This window comes from Penicillium vulpinum (genome assembly GCF_028829585.1).
Source record: "Penicillium vulpinum strain IBT 29486 chromosome Unknown utg000004l_segment0_segment0, whole genome shotgun sequence".
NCBI classification, from domain to species: domain Eukaryota; kingdom Fungi; phylum Ascomycota; class Eurotiomycetes; order Eurotiales; family Aspergillaceae; genus Penicillium; species Penicillium vulpinum.
This window is the reverse complement of record NW_026643244.1, coordinates 7,166,261-7,185,670: the sequence shown is the minus strand read 5'-3', so window position 1 is coordinate 7,185,670 and position 19,410 is coordinate 7,166,261. Positions and strand designations below refer to the sequence as shown.

The 19,410-nt window shown below is 47.6% G+C and overlaps 8 protein-coding genes across 8 annotated transcripts; 5 read left to right on the top strand and 3 right to left on the bottom strand.

The window, feature by feature from the left end:
* Positions 1–91: 91 nt before the first annotated feature.
* On the top strand, positions 92–1,111 carry N7479_011239 (uncharacterized protein; the record flags this gene model as incomplete). The annotated part of the gene is made up of 1 exon (XM_057258930.1): positions 92–1,111. The coding sequence occupies one exon, from the start codon at positions 92–94 to the stop codon at positions 1,109–1,111; it is 1,020 nt and encodes a 339-aa protein (XP_057106388.1).
* Positions 1,112–2,327: 1,216 nt separating this feature from the next.
* Positions 2,328–2,621, bottom strand: N7479_011238 (uncharacterized protein; the record flags this gene model as incomplete). The annotated part of the gene is made up of 1 exon (XM_057258929.1): positions 2,328–2,621. The coding sequence occupies one exon, from the start codon at positions 2,619–2,621 to the stop codon at positions 2,328–2,330; it is 294 nt and encodes a 97-aa protein (XP_057106387.1).
* Positions 2,622–3,017: 396 nt separating this feature from the next.
* Positions 3,018–5,164, top strand: N7479_011237 (uncharacterized protein; the record flags this gene model as incomplete). The annotated part of the gene is made up of 3 exons (XM_057258928.1): positions 3,018–3,107; positions 3,155–3,234; positions 3,286–5,164. 3 exons carry the CDS (start codon positions 3,018–3,020, stop codon positions 5,162–5,164), a joined length of 2,049 nt encoding a protein of 682 aa, XP_057106386.1.
* A 288-nt stretch (positions 5,165–5,452) lies between these two features.
* N7479_011236 (flavin-containing monooxygenase) lies at positions 5,453–7,090 on the bottom strand (the record flags this gene model as incomplete). The annotated part of the gene is made up of 1 exon (XM_057258927.1): positions 5,453–7,090. One exon carries the CDS (start codon positions 7,088–7,090, stop codon positions 5,453–5,455), a length of 1,638 nt encoding a protein of 545 aa, XP_057106385.1.
* Positions 7,091–8,169: 1,079 nt separating this feature from the next.
* N7479_011235 (glycoside hydrolase family 15 protein) lies at positions 8,170–9,902 on the top strand (the record flags this gene model as incomplete). Its single annotated transcript, XM_057258926.1, has 4 exons — positions 8,170–8,175; positions 8,235–8,535; positions 8,585–9,395; positions 9,452–9,902. The coding sequence occupies 4 exons, from the start codon at positions 8,170–8,172 to the stop codon at positions 9,900–9,902; spliced, it is 1,569 nt and encodes a 522-aa protein (XP_057106384.1).
* A 357-nt stretch (positions 9,903–10,259) lies between these two features.
* On the bottom strand, positions 10,260–12,262 carry N7479_011234 (acyclic terpene utilization AtuA family protein; the record flags this gene model as incomplete). The annotated part of the gene is made up of 4 exons (XM_057258925.1): positions 10,260–10,433; positions 10,491–11,959; positions 12,022–12,162; positions 12,223–12,262. 4 exons carry the CDS (start codon positions 12,260–12,262, stop codon positions 10,260–10,262), a joined length of 1,824 nt encoding a protein of 607 aa, XP_057106383.1.
* Positions 12,263–12,752: 490 nt separating this feature from the next.
* Positions 12,753–14,660, top strand: N7479_011233 (CoA-transferase family III; the record flags this gene model as incomplete). The annotated part of the gene is made up of 3 exons (XM_057258924.1): positions 12,753–13,036; positions 13,144–13,358; positions 13,420–14,660. 3 exons carry the CDS (start codon positions 12,753–12,755, stop codon positions 14,658–14,660), a joined length of 1,740 nt encoding a protein of 579 aa, XP_057106382.1.
* Positions 14,661–17,462: 2,802 nt separating this feature from the next.
* On the top strand, positions 17,463–19,016 carry N7479_011232 (NAD(P)-dependent alcohol dehydrogenase; the record flags this gene model as incomplete). The annotated part of the gene is made up of 6 exons (XM_057258923.1): positions 17,463–17,673; positions 17,814–18,241; positions 18,330–18,632; positions 18,688–18,738; positions 18,800–18,871; positions 18,936–19,016. The coding sequence occupies 6 exons, from the start codon at positions 17,463–17,465 to the stop codon at positions 19,014–19,016; spliced, it is 1,146 nt and encodes a 381-aa protein (XP_057106381.1).
* Positions 19,017–19,410: the final 394 nt, after the last annotated feature.

Sequence of the window (19,410 nt, the reverse complement as noted above, 5' to 3'; positions counted from 1 at the left end):
AGATGCCTATTCCTTACTTCATCAAGACATTCACCCCGACACTCTGCGTGCTTCTTAGATATTTCTGATTTTATTTTGTCGCTATCATAAGATGAATCCGCGTTTGCCCTTCGATGATGCTGCCTGGGAAAAAAGCGATCAGATTGAAGACTCCTGGCTGGATCTTCTCTTCGATGAAGACATCTACAATGAGATTGGAATTTTTCTCGCTGAACATCATTGCCCTCGCCAATGGGCTGATTTCAAATTCTTCAAATCCGGCGGTTTCAACGCTAGCTTCCTCATGACATTCACCGATACCGATACTAGCGGCGCTCTTTTAAGACTCCCACTGCCTGGTGTTCATATGTTTCCTGACGAAAAGGTTCGTAATGAGGCCTCTATTATGCGATTCATCACGGAAAGAACTTCACAAAAAATGCCGATTCCAGTTCCTATAGTCTCCCGCTGGGGAGAGAGAAACGAGAGCCCCTCAAATTTGGGTCCCTTTATAATTATGGGCTATATTGACCACGAGAGAAGTATATCTGATCTTCTCGAAACACCAGGACGCCTACAAAAACAGCGTCCAGAACTAAATCCGGATATCAGCACAACAAAGCTAAAAGCTCTATACAGAGAACTAGCCAATATTGTCTTTTCTCTATCTACACTCTCTGCGAGCCGGATTGGGTGTCTGAGACAGACAGTTGAATCAGCGTGGGAAGTGGTATATCGACCATTGTCTATTTCTATGAATGAAATTGTGCGTCTAGGGACGCTACCTCGATCGGAACTCCCTACCGCGACGTACGATAGAGCGTCTTTGTACTTTGAAGCCCTAGCAGAGCTACATATTTCACACCTCAAACACCAAAGGAACGATGCTATAGAGTCGGCCGACGACTGCCGACGTAAGTTTGTTGCTAGATTCTTATTTCGGAAACTTGTTCGAGATCGGGAGCTTAGGGACAAATGGGTATCTTATGAGCATGGCCCATTTCCAGTTTGGTGTGACGACTTTCGACCACAGAATGTTATGGTTGATAAAGCTGGAAAAGTCGTTGGGGTGGTGGATTGGGAGTTTACATATACCGCCCCAGTTGAATTTACTCATGCTCCACCCTGGTAGCTTCTTATCGAAAAGCCGGAATATTGGACCAAAGGCCTTGATGACTGGTGTGCACTGTATGAGGACCGGCTTCAGGTCTTCCTTCAGGCAATGGTGGAAGGACGCGTACCAGACTTGGAACGAACGACCTAAAGAAAGCCAGCGACTCTCTAGTCGGATGTGACATAGCTGGGAGAGTGGAGACTTTTGGATCATGTATGCTGCAAGGAACAATTTTGCCTTTGACGCCATCTATTGGAACAAGATCGATCAGCGATTCTTCGGGTCCGATATATCTGACGACAACATATGCGATGTATGGAAGAAAAGACTTCATCTATTAGAACCTGAAGAAAAGGAAATCATGGATAAATATGTGGATCTGAAGCTCCAAGAGAATGAGACAAGGCTTCTCTGTTGGGACCCAGATCAGTATACCCTAGAATATATGGCCAGGATGGAAGCTTGATCGCTCTTGTAGAACGATTTAGGAATTTCATCAAAGTTCCATCGGATTTCATCCGTTTCTAGCTCGAAGTCCTCTCTCCTACAGTGTAGAAGCCCCCAGTCTGTCAATGACCATGGTATAAATAGGGTTTAGTATAGAGGAATGGGTCGCCCGGACATCTCATTTTCAAGGAAAAAGAATAATATATACAAACAGCAAACAGAAAACAGCAAGACCAAAAACGGCCCTAACGACGGACCCCTACGGTCCGATTTAAAGGAAAATGAAAGTGTAAGGAAGACGGCGAATTCACTATTTAAGTGGTTGAATTGAGAAGTAGAACGGACATCTGTGGGATAACTATCCCTTGATCCCTCGGAACATATCCAGGAAGTTTGACACTTCCTTTGCTTTTTGGGGGGCGAGTACGGGGGTCGCTGTAGCATAACCCTATATATTGAAGTGGGGAGCGCTGTCATTGGCGCGGGTAATGCCTGTCTGCGAACCAGACAAAACCAGGACAGGTTCTTGAGTAGCGGAAGATAGAAGACGGAAACCCAGGGGTAGGTAGTTGGTAGAAGAAAGGTTGGTTGATTCTCTTGCTTCCAGCACTTAAATACACGTATTCCACTTAGTCGGTTTACACTGCCATTTCTCGTGTCCCTCTACAATATATATCTACATCTCACTACTACTACAAAGACTACTGCAAAAACTACTGCAAAAACTACTGCAAAAAAGCGTAAATATGTGCGGGGACGTCGCACTGAACACCCGGATATGTATTGATCAACTATGTGCACCAACATCGTTACAAGCTTCATATATAGTGTGCTCCCCGAACTCTTGCGGCTCAGGAAATCGATGTTGGAATTTGTGCGCCATCAAGGGACCCGAGAAGCCTGCGCCGATAGTTAGGACATACATTTTGCGTAGTTTATACGCGTAGTCTGTGTTCAGCGGGATAGAGTTGCTCGATGAATGTATGCCATTGTGCCCATTCGTGAATGATTGTTCAGGAACATGGTCCATTTTAGGAATTTCAGACACTTCAACATCTACTTGTGCTGGCACAGCAGTCATTTTAACAGTTAATGGGGGTTAAAGAGGCAAGGATGCAAAAATCGTGATACGCTGAGGATTCCTATGCCTTTTTACTCGGTGTCTGACTGTATGCTGCAAAAAAGGCCCATCAAGAACTGTGTACGACTGTCCTGAGTTGAAAAGCGTTGCTCAGAGATCTCTCCATCATAACTTGGTTTTGAAGCCAATTACCTGTATGATTGATGATCGCAGAATTGATATATTTAAAATACCGGCCCAACACGCCAAGTAAACCGAAAATTACCACCGGTAACAATCTGTAGAGCCGAGGGTAATGGAGCTTGGCAAGGAATTTTGCGGGGGACAGCTTTCCCCCGCCTTTCGGTGAAGATAGTCGATATTGGTGCAATTGCACCTTCAGGTAGAATTTCAATCATGTCGCCCCCGCTTTGGCTACAATTCACTGGCAATCAAACTAAAAGGAAGCGCGCAGAGCTTGCCTGTGTGGCGTGTCATAGCAAGAAGGTAAGCTACCTAGCTCTCGGTCTTGGCAATGAGACTAACGGCTGCAGATTAGATGTGACCTGCAAGTGCGAGGGGCTCAAGGGTATAGTAACTGCACCAAGTGTGAATCTGGCGGCAAGGAATGCCGGTGAGTTATTCTTCCAAGGCTTTTCGGATGTTTGACCTGACCCGGTCACAGAACGAGACCATCAAAACGAGGTCGGCCCGCTGCAAGTGTGGCCCCATTGACACCTCCCGTAGCCGAGACCAATTCCTGTGCCCAGATAAACCGACATGGCTCTATCCCGGATCACCTTGCTGTCAGTCAACCGTCCTCTGGACCGCCTGAGGGCGGGTTAGGAAATGATAGCCGGTCGCTGGACTTCCCCAGAGACCTGCTCCAGAGATCTTCTATCTCTCCGGCACATGTCGAGCAAGCAAGAACTCAAAATTTTGAGAATATCAGATGGTCACTGAGAGATGAACCATCCCCGGGTCAAGTGCCTCTTGACCCTCAGGGCAGGCCTATGCAAGCCATGACCAATGATTCTCCCGCTACTCAACGGACAGAAGACCACTCAGAGCATAATGACAGCTACCCAATTGGTCATGTCTTTCTACCAGAGCTACAAACAAATGCCCGAGCCCAGGAGCGGCTCATTGCTGAAAGAATGCCTGAGGTGCCCAATCTACCTGATCCAGACCTACAACAAACATTCGCAGAAACATACTGGGAATACTGTTACACATGGTGTCCAGTACTAGACAAAGAGACTCTCTCAGATGAGCTTGCTCGATCTCCACTACTCGTCAATGCTCTGGCAGTGGTTGGTAGCAATATCAAGCCGCCCATGATTCCACATGATGGACCTGCCGGCTATTACGAGCGAGCTCGCACCAGATTCTACAACGACGAAGAAGCAGATGTAATGACGTCGTTGAAAGCTATTTCTCTTTTTTATTGGTGGAGTCCGCGGCCGCCAACTATCCTCCATCGCCATTCTTCTTGGTGGTGGACTTCGGTGGTCATCCGACATTGCCAACAACTAGGTGTACACCGAGAACCAGCACAAAACCATCCACTGCGTCAGCAGATAGATCTCAGTCTCCGGCGTCGAATATGGTGGACGGCATTTGCGCGTGAGCGACTGACTGCTTTGTGTCAAAGTAAACCATGTGTCATTGACCCCGAAGACTGTACTCTATCAGAACCCACATTGGACGATTTCTCTCAGGACGTGGATAAAACCAAAGCCGAGGTTTTCATCTACTGGGTCCGCTTATGTGCTATCATTGGCAAAATCGCAAAATATCTCGCTCGTTCCAGCGACGCTGGATCCTCCGCATTCCCAGCATCTCTAGCCCGCGATCTCATCGCCTGGGTCCAGTCACTCCCTCCCCATCTGCAACTACCGATTGGATCGGATCGTACAATCCATTTCAATAGAGATGTGCATCAACTCCATCTTCCGTATCTAGCCGTCATCATCATCATTCATCTCCAGCGTTCCTCCCCCACCCAACCTCTCCCACAAGCATATCCACCAGCAATCCTCGCCGCGTCATGTATGGCTCGCATAATGCGGGACATTCTAGCACGCGGGGGAACCCGATTCCTCATGGCAATAACAGGCTGGTATTGCGGTACCGCTTTTATCGCGCTGCTCCAAGCCCTTCGAATCGAAGGTCTGGCCAAGAGCGCCAATGAAGATCTAGATATCTTGACTTTGGCCGTGGACCAGTTGCGCATCATGTGGCCCACTGCCGCAGTATTCCACTCCGGCTTTGGTCGTCTGCGACCTGTCGCTACCGCGCCGGACTCCGACTCGCAACGAGCGCCTGGTCCGGAGCTTGGTATGGGTGACGGGTCGGTGTATATGGAAATGGCAGATGGTATTGATTGGACTGCCTACTTCCCGTTCGCGACTACTGAAACTAGTGGCATCGCTGGTAGACTACTAGTCCCACATACCGAGGAGCTTTTCTTTGATGATGATGCCTTTGCTGATGCTATGCTTCAGTTTCAGGATTTATTTGAGCCTTGCGATACCCTTACTGAGATGAATCCTTTTATGTAATAATGTTGAATGGACTTAAAGTGTAGAGATAATGCACCGGTTGTTTCAGGTGTTGTTTTCTGAGAATTTCCCAGGTCATCCCTAGTTCCAAAGAGAAAAGTCATCTGTAGGTGGTTCAGGCCTTTTGCCGCCTTTTTACCTTTCTAGATCCAAAAATCCGAAGGGAGAAAGACACATGAAACGACATCTAAAAAGGATATCCGAGAAGGCACCCAAAAAGACTGAACAAGGCTGTATATTCTTCTATTGTGTAAAACTGAAAGTATTTCCTAACGATCTATAGACATATCATTTAAGCACCAAATCCTTATACTCTCTCATGACCACCTCTTCCGCACGCTTTCGGTATCCAGGTGCTGGACCCTGGTATCGCGCAATAATTCTCTTCTGTTTGTGCGCCAAATTCTTATTGACACCAGTCATCCAAGAATCAACATCATTGGCAAGCAATCCCACTGCGCAGTTATGAACATGCTCCGTCCAATCCAAGACACTCTGCTCTGTAGCCGCAGCATATGTAATATCCCGATTCCGACAGAACTCAATAAACCGCGCCACCCACCTCGCAGCATATTCCACGCTGCGAGGAATATTTCCAAACATTTGATGCGGTCCCATGACCATCATCATGTTGGGGAAGCTTTCAACAAATAGACCCAAAAACGTGCGTGGACCCTCGCTCCACTTATCCTTCAGTTGAACCCCATTCACGCCTCGGAAATCAATTGCCGTGAAAGATCCAGTCACTGCGTCGAACCCGGTGGCATAAACAATCATATCGAACTCGAAGGATTCATGCTTGGTTTTAATGCCGGTCTCGGTAACACAGTCAATGGGGTTGGTTTTCAAATCAACCAAGCGCACATTGGGCTGGTTATACGCATCGAAATAGCCCGTTTCCATAGGTACTCGCTTGGTTCCGAAACCATGACATTTCGGAATAAGGATTTCCGCCGTAACGGGGTCGTGTACGCGTTCGCGAATTTTATTCGCGATAAACTCGCTAAACAGCGCATTCGCCTCCTTGTTCGTATTGATATCGCCGAAGTTGCTCATCCACTTGGCAAAGCCACGCCGGGCATAAAGTTCCTCCCAGAATACTTCGCGCTCTTCGGGAGTCAGGTCGAATGTGCTTCGCTTGTCGGGGACATGCATGAAGCAGTGCCAAGACTCTGCGCATTTCCGGAAGATCTCTGGGTAGCGGGTTTTAATTTCGTCCATTTCTTCTTGGCTCAGGGGCGCGTTCCGAAGAGGCAGACTCCAGTTCGGGGTTCGTTGGAAGACGGTCAGATGACCTACAGTCCTGGAGACTTCTTGAATTACTTGGATGGCGGTTGCGCCGGTGCCGATGACTGCGACGCGCTTGTTTGAGAAGTCGACCTGCTCTGCAGGCCAGCGGGCTGTGTGGAAGGCTTCGCCTTTGTAGTCATGAACTCCGGGGATATTGGGCAGGGTGTAGTTGTTCAAGATGCCAATGCAAGTAGTGAGGAATCGGGAGGTGTATTGTTGTCCCTTTTCGTCTGTTAGGAGCCATGATTTGGTGTCGTCTTGGAAATGTGCTGCAGTGATGCGTGTGTCGAATTGCATGTCTCGACGGAGATCTAGTTTGTCGCACACGAACTCGCAGTACCGTAGTGTTTCGGGCTGCGAGGCGAAATGTTCGGACCAGTTCCATTCATCGAGGATTTCTTGAGAGAATGAGAAGTTGTATGAGTAGCTTTCGGAGTCGAATCGTGCGCCTGGGTAGCGATTCCAGTACCACGTTCCGCCGACACCTCCGCCGGCCTCGATGACTTTCGCCCGCAGACCTAATTGGCGCATTTGATATAGCGAGTAGATACCAGAAAGTCCGGCGCCAATGATAAGAACATCATAATCGAGATCTTTGTTCTTCTGGCGGAAGTTTGGCTCTTCGATGCTACCCATGATTTCAAGGACGACTTGTGTTATTCGGAGTTGTCAAAAAAATGGATGCAATATTGATATTACGCCTTAGCTATCAATATATGATCCTTCTTATTATATGTAGTTTCTAAGGTTGCGGTTATCACCCACATGGGCATCTTCGGCCGATACCTTTAGCCGGAAGCATCCCACGATAGATAAACGATTTGCGGGGGAGAGACCCACATCAATACAGCCGGTATGCGCTTGTATGAAGCCGAGATCACATGGCAGTGAAAATACATTCTGTACCTTGGCTTTCTCCTTTTCATTTGGACATTGCCGCTTTTCCCTCACCGAGACTGAGCACGCCTCTGACCTCAGTGGACTTTACATAAGAGTATGCTGGAATTGACGCGCGTTAATTCTAACCCCGGATTAATATGCAAGTCGGGGTCCGTCGGCACCGTGATGACCGATAGACGACCAATATTCAATTAGATCAAAAGAGAAAAACGTCATACCGAAGTCTTATAGGCACAGCAGAAAATATGGTATAAAAACAGGGCGCAGGCTTGTGCAGGACACCTTTGCTATTTAAGCAGGCTGAAATAATCTCTGCAGCTGGGCATGCCTTGGTATTAGGAGATTTGAGTAATACTAATAATATTCAATGAAGATCCTACTTGTTTCGATTTGTCCAACAAAGAACTATTCCCAATGTATCAATCAATTTATTATTGTTTTGTACTCTCGAGGTCAGATTCCTAAGACAGCCAATTATTCGAAGTTTACTTCCCCATTGACGACGATCGCCATCTCTGCCCATTGCAATGGCCCCTACACCTCGGATCGTTGTCGGGAAAGTATTCCAACGTTGAAACAATATGATCCAAGATTTGAGGCACTTAAGACGCATGTGCTGTTGCGGAGCACATACGGCCATTTATCGGATAAGCCCTTACTCGGTTCGGGATCTTCCTTGTTGATCTATGCCGATCGTGATCGTCATAACCTCACAAATGTAACACTTGTCCATTCGAAACACCTTGTGAGCAGCAGCTTATTCGTTATGTCACATTAGAGCAATAAACGCGAAACCCAGTCCCCGCTAAGTCCGTATGCTTGTTTGTTTCGAGACCTAATTTCCGATTCATGGCCCCCTAAGGCATGATGCAGTGTGTAGATTGAGTTAGCTGGTGGCTGGGAATATATAAAGAGTTCAGGATTCCCAGAAGGTCTTGAATATCACACAATCATCCCACACATCATGTTGACACTCAATCTTTTAACCGCATTGCTGGCACCAGGTGTGCTATCAGCTGCCTTGCTCCCTCGCCAGTCAGATGATCTCAGTGCATTTGTCAAGTCCGAGTCTGCTATTGCTCTTCAAGCCATTTTGAACAACATTGGTGCCGATGGCTCTGCTGTTTCTGGGGCCTCTGCTGGCATTGTGGTAGCATCCCCATCTAAATCGGACCCCGATTGTGAGTTTCCCTTCCCCAAATTCGAACTGCATAAACTAATATCCGCCAGACTTCTATACCTGGACTCGTGATGCAGCTTTGACACTGAAGGTGTTGATTGATGACTTCATTTCCGGTGACGACTCGCTGGAATCTACCATCCAGGACTATATCACTGCTCAAGCGAAGCTGCAGACCGTGTCTAACCCATCCGGCGAATTGTCTGATGGGTCAGGACTTGCAGAGCCCAAGTTTATGGTAGACCAGACTGCTTTCACAGGTGAATGGGGTCGTCCTCAGCGTGACGGGCCCGCTCTACGAGCGACAGCCATGATTGCCTATGGTAACCATTTGATTTCGAGCGAAAAGGAGGACGTCGCCAAGGCGAACATTTGGCCCATCGTTCAGAATGACCTGAGCTATGTCGCGCAATACTGGAACCAGACCGGTTTTGATCTGTGGGAGGAGGTCGAGGGCTCCTCATTCTTCACTATTGCCGCACAGCACCGTGCATTGGTTGAGGGCAGTGCATTTGCCAAGGCGCTGGGAGAGACCTGCGATGGATGTGATTCCCAGGCACCTCAGGTACTATGCTTCCTGCAGAGTTTCTGGAATGGCGAAGCTGTCGTTTCCAACATAGCCGACAATGGTCGCACCGGTCTCGATGCAAACTCCGTGCTTGCTTCGCTCCAACTGTTTGACCCCAAGGCTACTTGCGATGACGCAACCTTCCAGCCTTGCTCTGCGCGTGCCCTGTCTAACCACAAGGTATACGTTGACTCGTTCCGTGAGATCTATGGCGTGAACAGCGGCAAGGAGGCTGGAAGTGCCGTCGCTGTTGGACGTTATGCTGAAGATACCTACATGGACGGCAACCCATGGTAAGCAAAAATTTCGATTTCATCTGGTTTTGGTGGAACTTTACTAACAGTTCTAGGTACTTGACAACACTGGCTGCTGCTGAGCAGTTGTATGATGCTGTTTACCAGTGGAAGCAACAGAAATCGCTGTCCATCACCGAGCTCAGTCTTCCTTTCTTCCAGGATCTGGACTCGTCTGCCGCCGTCGGAGACTATGACAGCGATTCGGACACTTACACCTCCCTCACTGCTGCAGTCACCAAATATGCCGATGGGTTTGTGTCTGTCGTTCAGGAGTACACCCCCAGCGATGGAGCTCTAGCCGAACAATTCACTCGGGACAATGGCGACCCAGCCTCTGCCAGTGACTTGACCTGGTCCTATGCGGCATTTGTGACTGCTGCCGAGCGTCGGGCTGGAACAGTGCCCGCTGGCTGGGGTGCATCGGGTGCCAATAAGGTTCCCGATACATGCGAGGGAAGCTCGGCTGAGGGTACTTACGCGGAGCCATCAATCGGCTCGTGGTAAATATCATGGGAGAGGAGAGTACATATTACTCAATTCCGGTAGATAAGAAAGTGCAGACGTGAGAAATATAAATAGAGTGGAATGACAACCAATATTTGATGCATTTCGTCCTAGTTTTGCAATCAAATTACTTATTACAGGCAGCTCTAATCTTTCCGACCTAAAGTTGAATGCTCGCTGGTAATTGGCCATAAGCAACAGAAAACGTTCTCGGCGTTTTCTCAGAGCTCACAGGGCTGTTTGCAGTCGATTGTTAAGGATTCTACTAGTATAGTCCAGATATTAAGACATTGTCAGGACAAATATATTGAAGATAGCCAACCCAAGCCAACGAAGACTTTGACCCGCCAAAGTGCCTCAGATTTCCCCACGCTCTAAGAAAGCGACTGGAATATCAACAAACTTGGATCTCAAATACTCACCAACATTCTTCCCGAGGAAGTCAAGCGTCTTAGTACAGCTAACTCCACGGTCAAGATGGTCATAAAGCAGAAAGTGCACAGCTCCAATATTAGGCAATTCAAATCGTTCCTGAAAGGAAACTGTCAGTCATTGGAAACAAACACTTCCACAAATATAGTAACTCACGATTCTTCCGCCGTTGTATTCTTTTGCTAGAAGTTTTTGGATCTTTTCGACGGTTAGAAGCGCGCAAAGCCACTCGTATTCATCATCATGGCAAACATAGAATCCGACATTTGCATTGGAGCCTTTGTCTCCGGAGCGAGAATGAACTATCCAGCCCAAGGGTCCTCGTGTAGTTGCACCAAAGCTGCCAACATCGACACGCGGGGATGGTTTTGAGGGGACCGCAATTTCTCTCTCTACCGCTGATGGCGGCGCAATGTCAATTGTCCGTCCATCATGGAGATGGATACGGTGATTGATAAGTGATTGAGGGAGCTTGGTCACGAAATACTCATGGGTCTCCCTGGGGAGAGCAGTCCGCACGTCCATGTGGAATGTTCCACCCGGGTACAGCTCCATGGTGGTCTCGAGGATGGGTTCCAAGAAGTTGGCAGGTTCGAGATGAACCTTTTCAGATGCCTGAGCAACGACGCGGAAGCATACAGTGGCAGATGGTTGATCTTGAGGGTCTTCTGCTGCCACACCATTCAAAGTGAATTCAAGCGAGCTGAGATTCTTCACCCGGTGACCCAGTTCCTCCCGGATTTGTGCCTTAAGCATCCTCGCTTTAGCTTCAATATCGAGCCCCACCAGCCAGAAGATCATCTCGGCATGATACGCTTCCTTAGCTGTGATTCCGACTTTAGTGGTGGCAGGGGGTGGACCACCATGGATTCCGGAGAGAAGCACCCGGTCAGGCCCAGTTTCCTCAAACTTGACTCCGTCTATATATGCCGTGACATCAGAGTTATAGTAGCGCGGACCCTGAATCTCATACAGTAGTTGCGACTTGCAGGTATTGATCGAGACCAAGCCGTTGCTTCCGCGGGTTTTAGTGACAATAACCTGGCCAGAAGAATCAATTTCGGCAATTGGTAGACCGAGGTTATGCCAGCCACGATGCTCCAGATCTTTGAATCCGGTAAAATTGCCGCCGGTGACATAGGAGGAACATTCAATCAGGTGTCCGGCCACGAGGGAGTTGGCAAGTTGATCGTAGTCCTCCCGGTCCCAGCCGTGCCACCAAAACGCAGATCCAATAACGGGAGATGCATCTGAGACTCGACCACAAACGACGATATCGGCGCCTTGTGCAAAAGCTTCGGCGATTCCGAGCCCGCCCAAATATGCCTGAGCGGATATTGGTTCATGTTTCCATTCGCTCAAAGGCTGGTTTGTGCAGAGATGGCGGAAATCAAAGGTCTTCTCCGCTTCCGCTTTTAGTACAGCCGGTAAAACCTGATCGCCTTCGACCCAAGCAATCTTCAGAGGTACATTCTTTTCCTTCACAAGGGCAAGGAGGGCGTCATGAAGCCCCTTGGTATCCGACGACCCGGCGTTCGCTGCAATCTTGATGCCATACTCAGCTATCTCAGGTAGTACGTCTTCGAGGGCAGAAATAAATGTCTTTTCGTAGGCGATCCCTTGTCCTGCTTCGGTTAGATATAAAACCCAGGTGCACCGGTGCAGATACGATAAAGAAACAAGATACCTTTGTGATGTTTTGTAGCGTTGAAGGTCATGTTGGCTTCAGACATCCAGTCTCCAACGAGAATATCAAATGGGTCATTCTTATGGTTTTTCACAGCTGCCGCAAGCAGCCTTCTGCGATCCTGGGCCGATCCAGAAGATCCTACAAGGTAAAAAAAAAAATCAGCTTCCATCCCAATGTCTCTATTGTACAAACACTGACCTAGGATGCGAAGCGGCCGTTTGGTCTGTTGGGTTGGCATGTCGTAGTTTGTATTTTGTCAGTTGTGAGGTGATATAATAGAACACTGGGCTCTAACACAAAACGCATTAGGGAAATCATCCCGATACTTTTTATATGATACCCCGGTCAAACGGATGTTGATCCCCAGAGTCAACCCCAAGTAGCTTATTAAAGAGATCCAAGTACACAAGGTGACCCCAGTCTGATTAGCATAGATCCGAGTCAGAGTGGGTCGATATTCCCCATTAAACAAGGTTCAACGGTTTTTATTGGCCAGTTGTTCAATTTATCTACTTGCCGAGATCCCGGCCTCTTTCCAGAGATCATGAGAACACTGACTCGATTGAGCACGAGTCAGAGTTCAGAAACAAGATCATCAACATTATGGAGCCTCCTAGTGATTGCCAAACACCGAAATATGCTATTAAAGGGGCCAGGTCTCTATGGCAGAAACATCAAATTCAAAACGTTAGGTGGAAACTTTGAGCCAGTCTCAAAACTCGCCCGTTATGACTTGTGATGCTCAGAGTGATGAAGCGTACTCTGTGCCAGCAGAGGCCCAAAAGGTTTTTCTGGCTGGAATCCTTCAAAATCCACTGATGAAAGACCTGCCTGTCGAAATTCACGATGCCGCAGCTGTCATCAAATTTGTTGGGTCAGATGAACCCAGCATTGCGATCAACTGGAGATTCGCAGAGAGCATCGCTAGTTTGAAAGCATTTGAGGGAGCAATGTTGAGTGTTCTCTTACAACGCAAATATGGGATCAAGGCACCGGATATTGTGATTGATACGTACGTAGGCAGGGATAATTACTTTCTTCCCACTTTCTAGCTCTCTCTTCGCATATTCTTTTGCTGTGTTTCCGAACACGAGAAACCCCAGCTGATTATGTACACAGTGATCATAGTCAGCTTTTTGTCATGTCCGCCATGATCTGGACGCTTGATCCTGAGGGCGACCCTATCGAATCTTCCTTCACGCTAGCTCGGGATGGTGGACGTTTTCTCAACTATTTCCCTAACTGGGACACCAGCAAGGCACAGGCCAACCTCTATCGATCCCTGTGCACTAATGTGTATAAAACGAAGGATGACCGTTACTTCCATTTGCACGGTATCATATATTCCTACCTCCAGCCATTTATTTGCCCAGACTAATCAATCTGCTTCTACAGGAAGCATGAACCCAGAGCCAACCCTCGCGGGCGTGGGCCTTCCGCCTTGGGTGCCAGAGCTTGACAATAGTCCCCGTGAGGATGTTGTTGAGTTTTACCAGGAACATGTGAAACAATTCGATTCCGCCGAGCTTGAGCATCTCGCATCAGAAGTTCACCGCCAAGCCGGAACTATCTGTTGGACCCCCGAGGAGTATTTGGCCAGCGAACATGGGCAAGCAAATGGGAAAGTCGGGTTGTACGAGATTCATCACCACACAAGTCTGAAGCAAGAACCTACCTGGTGGCCGTCATCCCCCGAAACCAGTGCTAGCAGACCTCTAGCGGGACTCAAAGTCGTTGACTTAACTCGAGTCATTGCCGGCCCCGCCATCACTCGAGGCCTCGCCGAGATGGGTGCCAGCGTCATGAGAGTTGCTGCCCCCCACTTATGTGACTTTTCCTTTGTGCACTGTGATCTGAATTGGGGAAAGTGGAACACTTTACTGGATCTCCGATTGGCGCAAGACCAAGACCGTTTGAGAGCTTTGATCGAGGATGCCGATTTTGTTGTAACAGGGTATCGCCCAGGCGTACTTGATAAGTATGGATTTTCGGAAGCAGATATTTTGAAAATCGGCAGCGACCGTGGCCGTGGCATCATCTATGCTCGCGAGAACTCCTATGGCTGGTATGGCCCATGGGCAAAGCGCAGTGGTTGGCAGCAGATCAGTGACGCAAACTGTGGCGTCGCTATAGAATACGGCCGCGGGATGGGTCTTGATGAGCCGGTCATACCCGTTTTCCCCAACTCGGATTACTGCACAGGTGTTGCTGGCACCACCGGAATCCTGGACGCCCTTATACGACGCGCCACTGACGGTGGATCGTATACCGTTGATATCGCCCTCAATTACTACTCTCAATGGCTAGTTCGTTCTGTCGGAACCTATTCCGAGAAAGTCTGGGAGAAACTTTGGTCAGACAATGGCCGCCCTGTTTTCCGTCACTACCACACCATGTTTGATACAATCCCAGCTCACGTGCAATTGCTGAAGAAAAACAGCGGTGATCGCGTCTTCCACCCACGGAACTTCCAGGATCTCCACAGTCCTCAACTGGGCGTTTCGGTCAGGATTCCCAAGCCCGTTCTCCAGTTCCCTGAGGGCCCAGTGGAACTCAAATATAATGTGGGAACCCGGACCAACGGTGTCGATCAACCCAAATGGCCGGAGGATCTCACCGTGGAGGTCGTGGTCTAAGTCTATGAGATATGACCTCCGCCCTGCTAATTTCATATTAACTGGGGAACACTCGGTTAATAGGGATGCCGTTCCTTAATAACTACATATGTACCGAATGCTACGTACTCTTAATGGATTCGTTACTGTATGAACAGATTTCTATTCTGATAAATGATTCCAAAAATACAACTTACTAGTAAAGAAATCACAAGCCATGAAAAGAATGTTTAAAATGCACAACAGAGGTGGTCAACATGTGATATATCATGATTATATACTCTGTACTAGATGAACTCTCGAATTAGTTGGAAATTATGATGTTTACTCTGTGTTGCAGGTATTCAGAGATGAGAGTTGGTCATTTCGTCATTTCCAAAATCACTGGGTATTCCAATTTAGGAATGCCATATCAATCAACCGTCGTGCGGTTTGGTCTCTTGCGGGAAAGTGAGGGTTACCCCTGTCCAGCTGGTTTCCACCTCAGTACCGAGGTCGATCTTGTATAGCCGAATAATCAAGTTGCTCGCGAATGGGTACCTCAACCAAAATATGCATCTTTTAACCCACATTTTTATGAATACTACGTTCCTAAACATATTCGAATATATCTTACAAAAAAGGGCAAATTCTTAGATAGTGGGCCATGAGATTTAATATATATTTTTGACGACCTAGTTATATTCCATTCATTTGCCTCGATGTCTGCAAATCCAGCCCACTTCTGCAATCAGAAATCCGCCTGTGGCACTATATTGATAAATTCTGGGTACTGGTGGAAGAACTGAGGACCCATTTTCCAATTTGATAAATCTGCGGCTTGCTGAACAAAGAGGTCACTTGGGGTGTACCGAGAGTCACCATCAAAAGAGTAGCTCTCCTCAAATGAGTGCGGCCAATGGAAGCGGAAACATTGCTGTACGGCCGTGAGAAACGTGCAATTCTCCAAATATACGCTATAATGGGTGATCAGGCGATCACGAACACTTGGCCAAGGGAAAAAGTCGATAGCACATGCATGTTGCTCTTTTAATTGCTTCTCTGTCGGAAGTTCCCACGCGGGTATTTTGAACCGTGTCTCTGGGCTCGGATGGAAGATATACCGCATCAGCTGATAGCTTTTGTATGCAATGGCAACCCTGAAGACTTTAGGCATTGGTGACCAAATGTACTCATCCATTCGTTGGAGATTGCACAGACCCGGGTTTGATCTTTCTTCGGACGTTAAACTCTCCCATCCTCGATCAATTCCCCGAATCAGGAGACCAAAGTTCTCATTCGAAAACGTTTCGGAAGTATGATAAGGAAAAGCTTGACTGAGTAATTTATTCACCGTGTACCAAGCAGAACATGAGCTTTGGTATGATAAGGCGTTATGAGGCTCTTCACCCGGGTCTCGGTTGTGTGATGCAATGACAGGCATCGGCAGGAGATAGAGTGGACTGCATAATTGGACTTGGCGATGGAAACATGGATGTTGGATGTGTGCATTATGTTGTCGCCCTTCACGAATTTCCATAGGAGAACAAGCTTGGTGGACATTTAATATTTCCGTACTCCCTGAGGTCGAATAACATCGCTCAAAAAAGGGGGAGTTTGTGTTTGTATTCACCCCATAATAATTCAACGGGGCCCGGGGAAAGAATTTTGGGGCTGTGACAAATTCTGTTGGCTTGGTGTGGCCCGCCTCTTCCGAAAGGACCAACGAGGCATTTTGGATAACTTTTTTGAGACGTATGATCTCGGCTTGAAGTTCCTCGTTTTTTTCCAGTAACCGGAGAACAGTGTCTTCTGATGTCTGATCCCGTAAGGATTGGATTGTCTCCTGCAGGTGCTCTATTAGGGCTTTGGTCTTTTGTCGGGATGTGCGCTGGGCGGCTCGATCCCACGCGCGTTTCTTCTCTCTGCGCACTTCAACATTCGCTGCATTGATTTTAGTCATTTTTGAATTATCAATTTGAAGTGTGAGACCGAGACATTCAAGATCTTTAACGCGGGGGGAGGGGTTTATTGTGTGGCCAAGTCCGAGAATGAGAAGTGGCGAACCTGGGCAGACCACCACAGAAAGGACAACAAATTGGCTCCGCTCATCCCTCAATATGTTTTGTTTCCGAGTTAATGGTGGTGCTATTGCTGAGGATACGAGTACATATACATCCTGCCCACCTTGGTACGCATTTAACTCCTTGTCGACCCATCCTAGAGTCCCTAGAGTTGTCTAGAGTCATTTTGTTTGCACAATTGGAACTGTACGTGTAATAATATGAATATGCCCCGCTTCTAGCACGTCTGGTAAAGCCTAGAGAAAGAATCTTGGAAGGGTTTTGCGGATTGGGGTGCTCCACTAAAATTATGTACATATAGTAGATACCTTTAACCTATGCATTTATACTCCGTATTAAGCATAACATAAAACTATCTTAATGCTCACTTTTTTTTTCGCAGAAGTTTCATAAATGGATTGGGAAGATGAGTTAGCACGTATTTTTCCTTAATGAATTTGATAGGTGTACTAGATTAGTCCGATCGCTTTGTTTTGAGTGCATTTTGCTGTCGGTTAGGCAACGAGAGTTCCTATTCACGGGTATATAGGATATTTCCAAGAGATTCCCCCACAACTCCTACAAAATCCTCAGGGGTATTACCCGCTTCCCCGCATATCGCAACTCCCGTCGGTACAAGGTAAGTCAGTTTACCGGGCGTAGGCGGGGTACTTGTCTTCACTGTATACTTTTTTTGAGTATATTTAGAAACATATGATATATAAGCAGATCAAGGGCGTTTATCCATTTCATAGTTACTACCAAGTATAAGAAAAACAATATGGTGATCGGAAAAGCGATTGTTGCCCGGGAGCCGGTCCATCCTCTAACCGTGAATTGGTCATTGGAGGAAGTGGATGTCAATTCACCAGGTGAAGGCGAGATCCTCGTCGAAATGCGCGCTTCGGGAATATGTCACACCGATATTGTTCTGACTTCAGTGCCCAATGGGGAACTTGGTATCACATATCCAAAGGTGGCGGGACATGAAGGTAAAATATTACCCTTTTGAACTACATTCCTCTATGAACCTGAGACCCAGTCATGATGGATTGGTGCACATAATTTCTGATTGGTTTTTCTTCGTCACTATGGTTTCTTAGATTTCATCGGGACTTGCTAATGGTTACAGGAGCCGGGATTGTTCGCGGTGTCGGCAAAAATGTTCATACTGTTGAAATTGGCGACCCAGTTCTTCTCTCTTTCTATTCGTGCTCATCGTGTCAACAATGCGCGGACTCCCATCCTGCGTACTGCAAGGACTTCGCGCCGGGAAATTATTCCGGCCACCCTAATCGGATGTCAGTACATGGGAGTGGCGAAGAACTATGGGCGAGGTTTTTTGGCCAGTCCAGTTTTGCCCAGTATAGCATCGTTAGCGAAGCAAGCGTTCTCAATGCCAAGATCCTCCTGGAAAACGACAACGAGCTCCAACTTTTCTCCCCACTAGGCTGCGGATTTCAGACGGGAATGGGTGCCATCGAAAACACAACTAACGCAGGTCCGGCCGATACAGTATTGATCCTAGGATTGGGGGCTGTTGGAATGGGGGCTATTATGGTACACACACTCTCTATCTCTCTGTGTTATTTTACAATGTGGTTAAGTCGAAGTTGCGCTCAGAATTTACACGTACTGATTTGACTAGACTGCAAAGATACGCAATTGCAAAGCCATCATCGCCGTGGACCGGGTCAAGGGGCGTCTTGAACTGGCCAAATCTCTTGGAGCGACACATAATTTGGATACCAGTAGTCCAGATTTTACTACACTAGATGATGCGGTCAGGAAATTGCTACCCAACGGAGTCTCCATTGTGATCGAAACGACAGGGGTGCCTTTTCTAATCGAGCAAGGACTCCAATCTACACACCAGCGAGGCAAGATAGTACTTATTGGGGTCCCCCCGCTAGCATATCGCTTGAGCTTTGACGTGACAGAGCAGATAAATGTAGGTGACAGTACTTCGCCTTTCGCTGGGTCTATGTGACTAATTTATTTTGAAGACGGGCCGATCGATTTTGGGATGTATAGAAGGGGATTGTGTCCCCCAAATTGTGCGTTATTTGTCTTAATATTTCCCGTTCAAATTCAACAGGTGACTGATTGAAACAACAGGCTATCCCACAAATGATCAAATGGTACCGGGAAGGTCGCTTTCCTGTCGATAAACTGATCAAGTTTTTCAATGTTAGCTGCATAGACCATTATAACTTCGTACAAAGTCAAAGCTAACTTTGTTTCCCTTACACAGGCTACAGATTACCAACAGGGGCTGAATGGCATGAAAGATGGAACCGTGATTAAACCGGTTCTGTTGTGGACGGGACAGTAGCTAGCGAGCTTTTTGCAGTGTGATTATGCAGTAATAGCCTACGCAGAATGCATATATTCGTGAAAGACGATCATTTAAATCCCCAATGGTGGCCAATGGTGGGAGTCAAATGCGCTTGAGAGGGAAAGCCCAGAGTAACACGCGATACCTACGGCCTGGACTCAAGCCTCCGGAATTCAAAGGGTCGGAAAGGGAGTTCCGGATTGCCCGTATTAGTCACCATAATATAGCAGCGCCTGGGCACTTGCGCTGGTGCCCTCGGCGCTGCTCAAAGCCATGCTCCCCGCAAATGGTCGATCGCGTGGATCGATATGGATTTCTTGCCTCGAGTGTGAAAGTAGTAAAGCTGATTCTTCAAGGCTGTGTGATGTTCATAATATGAAGTTAAATGGCG